Consider the following 7,558-nt stretch of genomic DNA (forward strand, 5'->3'; position numbering starts at 1 on the left):
GAAAACATTTGATTGACAGATGACCGTTGATATACGATTGGCTGAATTTAGGTGTTCAGGCTGACGTAGAACTAACTGGCCTGCAGAAGATAACGAGAAAAACACAGATTTTAAGACAGGATTTTTGTTTTTAAATAGAAATTTTCTAAATTATAGATAAATATCGTCTGATAAAGAGTACATTTATATATATGTTCAAGCCAGAATGATTTGAGATTTATATATGATTTACGTACGACTTTAAAGGCCACAGTTACTTTGTAATTTAATTTATAATTGTTTAAGGACTAGAAATACTTTGGCGGTGAATCTTGTTCTGTTTATTTATGGATCTTGTGTGTTTGTGTCAATCGGTGTGTAGATTTTTTTTTTTCGGCCTAAAAGAAACAAGGGGAATTGGGAAAATTGAAGCCCAACCAACCCCCGAATTTCCTGCTCCGTCACGCCGCGCTCAAAGCGGAACCGGTTTGAGTGCGGCGCATCGGAGCCGAGGTCCGACGATCAGCTCACCGTGCCTCCATGTTCCCAGCAGGTCCAGAGAGCCGCTCCGACCCGCCGGCCGCCGGCAAAACCAAGCACTGCTGCCCGGTGTGTGGCCGCAACTGCTTCAAGGCCTCGGCGCTGCAGAAACACCTGCGGATCCACTCCGGCGAGCGGCCCTTCCAGTGTCCCGTCTGCAACAAGAGCTTCATCCAGCAGGTCCACATGACGGAGCACCAAAGGATCCACACCGGGGAGAAGCCCTTCACCTGCAGCGTCTGCGGCAGGAGCTTCACCTTCTCCAGCGCCATGCGCCGCCACCAGCGCGTGCACACCGACGCCCGGCCCTTCCAGTGCCCCGACTGCCCCAAGGCCTTCAAGCAGCTCTGCGCCCTGAAGAGCCACCGGCTGACCCACACGGGCGTCCGCTACCAGTGCCCGCTGTGCAGCAAGAGCTTCAGCCGCGCCCTGGAGCTCACCTACCACATCGACGTGCACTCCGACGCCCATCCCTACTTCTGCAGCATCTGCAAGAAGAACCTGGGCGGAGCCAAGATGTACCGCAAACACATGAGGTGGCACGAATCGGACAAGCTGCAGGCGGAGCCCGCCGCGGCGCCGGCGGGGCTGGAGGACGCCGTCTGAGGACCAGCGAAGGCGGATCGGTTCAGAGACGCTTCAGTCATGTTGACGTAGGCTGTCAGGCTTTCTACGGGAGCTCAGAGGGGACAAACCCGGCAGATTTCCAGTTTTTAGATCAGGATCACAGACTCCTGTTCGCGTGACGTTTGAGGACAACTTTCAAGCTCAGAAAAACCAAACGAATAAATATTCAACAAAAATAAAAACGTATTTAAAGGAATTTTCAGCTGCAGGCGATTAGATCATCACGGCACCTCAGTTCCTGCAGCCAATCAAATGTGTCCGTCTTCTTCCACATGTGAAGGAGGGGTCTGATGTGGCCCGCCGTTTCCCATGATTCATTGCTGCTCCAAGCGAATCGGTCCAGCTCAGACAGCAGTGGTGGATGACGGTGGAAAAAACTGACGCTTTAATTTGGAGACCTGGAAGTTTTCTGAGATTATGGAGAGAAATTTGGTTCGACATTTTTGAAAAGCAAAAAGAAAAAAGGGAACCAAGATAGTCTGATTATGAGTCATTTATAATGTGACCCATTAATAATCACAACATTAATTTTTACTTTTGATTTGAATTAGAAAAATTTTAACTGATTTTTTATTTTTTTGTTTAAGATTATTCAAATTTTTTTTATTTCTGTTCGAGAAAAGTCGAGCTAATTTCTTTAAAACGGGATTTGAAATTAATACGATTTTTAAAAGTCAAGTTTCCTGAGAAAATTGAAAAATAATTAGAAATAAATTAAAAACATCTTTGGGAAAAACTAAAATTTGGAAGGAAAAAAATGAAAGATATTACCGATAGATGTTGGATTTCAGAGGCTGCGGATCCAAACAGTTCCGCCCTTCCCAGGCTTTCACCGCCGGAATGCTCTGTTGCCTAGCAACCATGACAGTTGACTCCACTGATCTCTATTTATTCCCTGGATTGCTGATCGTCCGCTGGTGGTACGGGGTTAAAGTGAAGCCACCGGCCGCCATATTGGTACTCCCTAGTTAGACCGGTATCCATGTAAACAATCGGTGCGCTGCAGCATCGAATAATGATGATGTTCTCATTTTCAGGGACTGAAGACTTAAATAAAGATAAATTCATCACTTTGACACAAACTGTCTGTTTCATAGCATCAGTAGATTAACTTATAATAAATAAATCGGCCAATCACATTACAGATTCATGAAGTCAATGGAGTCTATAAATCATGTAATATAACATTAGGAGATGAGATAAAAGTGCTAAATTGATGATGAACATGAAATATACATGGATTTATTATTTTTTAGGGCAATTAAAATATAATGTCTGGTCATTTTTCATTATATATATATGTATGTATGGGTCAGAGTAACATAACCGCTTCAGTCAGTGACGTTACGCTACATGATTGGGTAAAAGCTGCCACATGACGTAAAACATCGTGGTCGCCCAGACAACGATAATTATATAATGATTATCATGTCTAATGATGAAGTTTTAACTGATTGATTAAAAAACTGAAAAAAAAATCTGTTTTAGGTGAATAAAGTAACTTTAAGGCCAATTTATGCTTCTGACGCACCGCCTCTGCAACCATCAAATCTGTCTGTGCAAAAAAAAAAAAGTCCTGATGGTTGAAAACACGCTCAGATCTGAAGCGGAAGTGTGCAGATAAAAAGTATTTCTTTCCGGCGGTCTGCGTGCTACAACGGACGACTACGACCAATGGTTCATCCGTCTTTTTGCCAACTCCATTAACAGAACCTGTTCCTCTACATTGTCCAGCAACTCTAGATCTATCTCCATGACATTGTTGTTTTTGAGGATAACACTCTCCCGCCGGCGTACAAAGTTCTCGTGACCATCCACCCAAGTTCTCGTGAGTTCTCGAACAGGCTCCCCCTTGTGCTTTGGCGGGAAACTGCTGTGCGTCCCTAGATATTCCAGACGGACGGTGCAGAAGCAAACCAGCAAAACTGGTTCGCGACCAGAACCAAGCGACATTTGATGCGTGCGGCTGCAGAAGTCTAATCTGCCCTTTAGATCGTGATATAAAGGGGGAGAGCCGGGTAGCGCTGTGGCTAGCTGTGCTCAGTAGCTAACAGGTTAGCCTCTTTTAGCTCGGTCAGTTAGCCATATTAAGCTACAATAATTTTAACTTCATGTCAACAACAACCGTTAATTAAAGTAGAATAACTTACTTTTCTAAAATCTCTATGAAAGTTACTTTTTAAGATGCTTCTTTTTTCCCCCTTAAGGCTGATTTATGCTCAGGAATCAGGTCGTCTGCGTGCGTCGTAGTAAACGCAGATATGCCCCGCCCCTTCCGCAGACTCTGCTGCACCTCTCCAAAGTTGAAGGTGAGCGCAGACAGGAGGCCTCTGATTGGTCAAATCTCCATCTGCTCTACTCTATGCGTATTTCCTGTTTGGTTCCTTACCGGCTTGTTTTGTTTGTCTGACCGCCATTGTGGAAAACGACTGAAGATGGAGCAGCTAGCAGAGCGAGGCAAGAACACTGGGACCATTTTCCCACCTGGATCCCCGCTCTTTTTGGCCCTCATGTCCCTCCGTTGTGGCACAAACCTGCCCTTCCTCACCGCCTCGGCCGTATCTAGACCCACAGCTGGTTCCTGATTGGCCCTCTGGCGTTGTAGCGTGGAATAATAGCGCAGACCACGCTTCAATATTGAGCATAAATCAAAAATATCTGAGACACGCTGCTGCGGGAGGATAACCAGCGCTTCTGCCCTCAGATCTTAATATAAAAAGAATAAAATAAGCTGAGGTGTTTATTGTCACCTTGTTAACTGGCAGAGCTCAGCCTTAGAATGCAGCACTTTCCTTCCAGACTGACAATGATTGTTTTCTGCTTTCAGCTACTTTAGATCGCTGATAAACGTAAAATAATAACAAATATAGGTAATAATATGTTGAGACTCCAGAAGAGATTCGATCCTTAAGAAACAGGTGCAATACAGTTTGTCCGAGTGGAGTTGCCGTATGTTGACGTCATGAGAAGGGGCGGGGCCCCGAGCAGATCTGGTACCTACACCAGCTTGCTTGGATTTGCAATGAATCCTGGGATATCAGAGGATACAGCGAATCTGTTCTTTAAAACAGGCAAAAAGAAGGTCGCATTTGTCTGCATAACGAGGAGTCTTCTAATCTGAACAGACCGCGGCGCTGTGATGTCATCAGCCGATGGCCTTCAGAGGACGCAGCCCCTAAATTCGAACTCAGCAAGGGATTATTCTAAACTTTTTAAAGAAATTTTTGCTTTGTTTTCAATAATATTGGAAAGGTTTTCTCCCCATACTGTCAGAGGATCTAAACTGTAATCCTGGTTCCCTCATCACTCAGGCCTTAGCTGCTGCCTTGCTCAAGGACACAGTGTTTGTGTATCTGGATCCATGTGTTGAATTCCACTGATTGATTCTCCATTAATGCATCAATAAAAAATAGGAGGAAATCTGCTGCTTTTTCTGCTTTAAAGACACAGAGAAGGTTTAAACACAGAGAACAGACCTGAGGTCTGTTTCACCAACAGGTTTACTGAAAACTCTGAGTTTTCTAAACCTGAAATCAGGGAAACTGACTTTTCCGGTCACAAGAAGATGCCTAAGGAGATACACGCCCGTTAAGGTAGTTTAAAGTCTATTTTTCATACAAAACTAAAGGGATAAACACAAATGTGAAGTCTTGCGAATGTGTACTGACTATAAGTATGCTGGTCTGACAGAACACCGTCCTCCGTGCTCGTCCCACCTAGCTGCTATATGTTTACTTTATTAATTGGCTGCATCTAAAAATATCAAAGATATTTTCATTTTAAACATAGATATGAAATAATAAAATATAACCTACAATAACTTAAATGATATCAGTGTACTAGGTCATCAATTCAGTTTAGTCTGTCCAATCAGCTGCCTGTAGTGTCTTATAATGTCCAGCAGGGGTCAGTATTCTGTGAGATAGAATCAATGCAGCATCAATACATTTAGGCTTCAGATGCCTCATTAAGCCCAGAATGAAGACAATGTTTTCTTCCTGAGAACATGAGGTCATTTTTTATCTGCCTGCAGGTGTTTATTTACCTGTTTGTCAGAGGATTACAAAAATCCACCTGAGGGGTTTATTATTTTCCTAAAGTCCCTCTGGATCTGGACTCTTCTGGTACCAGTGGCTTCCAGGTTCTGTTCTGGACCCAGAGGGGGGTTCCACATATAGAAGACCAGGCTGAATGCTTCTGGCTTGGTGTCTGTCCAGGAGGATGTTTCATCCATGCAGGGGGCGGGGCTAACATCTTCAGGCCCCGCCCCCTGCAGGATAAAAGCTGCAGCTTCAGGTCTGATTGTGATTCTTCACAGATCAGTCAACATGTTGCCTTTGCTGAACTTCTCCCTCAGCCCAGAGACAAACACCACCGGAGCCGTGGACTGGACCCAGGTAGGGGGGGGGCAGATTAAATCAGATTAAACTCCTGATTAAATCATCATCATGATCTGTTTTCACTCTGCTTTAAACTCCACTTTAAAGTATTTTGACAGAAGCATTTTTTTCCTTGCAGCTGAGATTCATTTTAATCCATTAAACTCTTAAAGTTTGAAACATAAAATGCAGAAAAATCTGATTTGTGCTGAAATGGCAGCAAGAATAAGATCATTTTATTTACTGATGTTTCAGAGTAAATCTTTTTCATCTTCAATGATTAACTTTTTTAGAAACCCTTTTTAGTCCTCAGTTTAAACTCAAGGATGCTTTATCTGGTTTATCTCATTTATTTTTACTGTTTTGTTTTTATTACTGTTAAAGTTTGAACCTTTCTGCTGTAGGTACCTGTGGGTTTTTAAACCCTCTGCACAGACTTACAGGGAATTAAAGGCTTTTGAACAAATGTCCCTTTAGTTTTATTCATCCTTCCTTCTATCTCAGCCCTCCATGAACTGATCCTAAATGGCTCCCAGAAAGCTGATATTTCTCTTATGTTTACGCTCAGAGAATCAGAACCAGTTTGCTCTAAATCAGGGGTCACCAATTAAAAATCAGCGGGGTCCGAATAAATAAACCCATCAACCAGTAAAGATCCGGAGACATTTTTAATTATAATCTGTTACTTTAAATAGAATTTAACTCTGAAATAAACTGAAATTTTTATGCATCAGTGTTATACATTATAATAAAAAATGTCTCTGGATCTTTACTGGTTGATGATTTGCTTTATTTGGACCCCGCTGATTTTTAATTGGTTATCCCCGATATAAAACCTGGAACTCAACACTATTTCTGACATTCTGAATTGAAAAAGGTTTCAACAAAGTCCAGTGGATTGTTATTGTTTTTTTTTTTGAATGAGTTTCTATGGATGTGGATCTATGCTGGGATCAGAACCAGATGTTTTGGTCCAGATCTATGATCTCAGAACAACAGAGTGAAGCTAAAGTTCATCTGAGAGAATAAAATAAATGTTTCTGCTCCGGATAAATGGAAATCTAAATAAGTATTTTCTTAAACTAAGTGCATTTGTTCTTTGAGGAGGTAAATGAGACACTTTGCCAATGGAAATATATATAAATAAGAAAATTATTTCAAATGCATATTATTTGTTAATCTAATTTTAAGACTAGAAATCCTCATTCCGTTTGCAAATCATTTTATTTATCTACTCAAATTAAGGGTAAATATACTTAATTTACTAATTTTTTACTTATCTCTAGGTCATTTTTGCAGAGTTGTTTATTAGACTCTAGTTCTTGGGGTCGGTGCTTCTTACTCTGGATGGGGGAAGGAAACGGGTTCTGCAGCAGCAGGTTGACTTCGTGTTTCTCTCTCTGCAGGTCTATGAGGCGGTCAGATGGATCCAGCTGATCATGGCGCTGTTCAGGTTGGTCCCTGCTTGATCCTTAACAGAATCAGGTCCGATCAGCAAGATGATGCTCATGTTGCTGGTTCTGAAACCAACATGTTCAGTTTGGCTCCTTTTAGGATGATTGGTTTATTATTCCTACGTCCAAAGGTTCATAACATTGAAGCACCAGCAGCAAGTTATTGTTATCACACAGGCGGTTCTGGTTCTGAGGAACGGATCGTTTCCATGGCGCCATCCCGCTAAGCTTGTTCAAGCAAACATGCTAACTGCAGACACAGGGCCGCATGAAGTTCCCTCCACAGAGAAGCTGCAGAGGAGGCATCTCAGAGGTTCTGGGTGGACCAACATGGACCACATGCAAAGGTTCTGTTTGGTGGAAGAGCAGCAGATGGTAACGGCTGCGATCAGAAGTCCAGCAGGGGCTTTGGAGCGGCTGATCATGGGCCGGGATATTGATGATGGTCTGCTTCCAGGAGAAATGGGAACATCTGGAATCAGGAAACGCTGACCTGGAACCACATGAGTTCTATTCAGTTTATTTCTATAGCTCCAATTCACATCATGTCATCTCAGGTCACTTTCCAGTTCACCAGAT

At 42.7% G+C, this 7,558-nt stretch overlaps 2 protein-coding genes across 2 annotated transcripts in view; both read left to right on the top strand.

Moving 5' to 3' along the window:
* LOC107104950 (zinc finger protein 497-like) overlaps window positions 1-1,598 on the top strand; it is a 12,882-nt gene extending 11,284 nt beyond the window's left edge. Inside the window, exon 9 of the mRNA XM_015405064.1 lies at window positions 533-1,598. Coding sequence (XP_015260550.1) covers window positions 533-1,125 — 593 coding nt within the window. The 3' untranslated portion in view covers window positions 1,126-1,598. The remainder of the gene's footprint in view (window positions 1-532) is intronic.
* A 3,066-nt stretch (window positions 1,599-4,664) lies between these two features.
* tmem116 (transmembrane protein 116) overlaps window positions 4,665-7,558 on the top strand; it is a 14,417-nt gene continuing 11,523 nt past the window's right edge. The window contains exons 1-2 of the mRNA XM_015405065.1: window positions 4,665-5,543; window positions 6,932-6,978. Coding sequence (XP_015260551.1) covers window positions 5,379-5,543; window positions 6,932-6,978 — 212 coding nt within the window. The 5' untranslated portion in view covers window positions 4,665-5,378. The remainder of the gene's footprint in view (window positions 5,544-6,931; window positions 6,979-7,558) is intronic.

Source organism: Cyprinodon variegatus, unplaced genomic scaffold, assembly GCF_000732505.1.
Source record: "Cyprinodon variegatus isolate N-32 unplaced genomic scaffold, C_variegatus-1.0 Scaffold1974, whole genome shotgun sequence".
Classification (NCBI taxonomy): domain Eukaryota; kingdom Metazoa; phylum Chordata; class Actinopteri; order Cyprinodontiformes; family Cyprinodontidae; genus Cyprinodon; species Cyprinodon variegatus.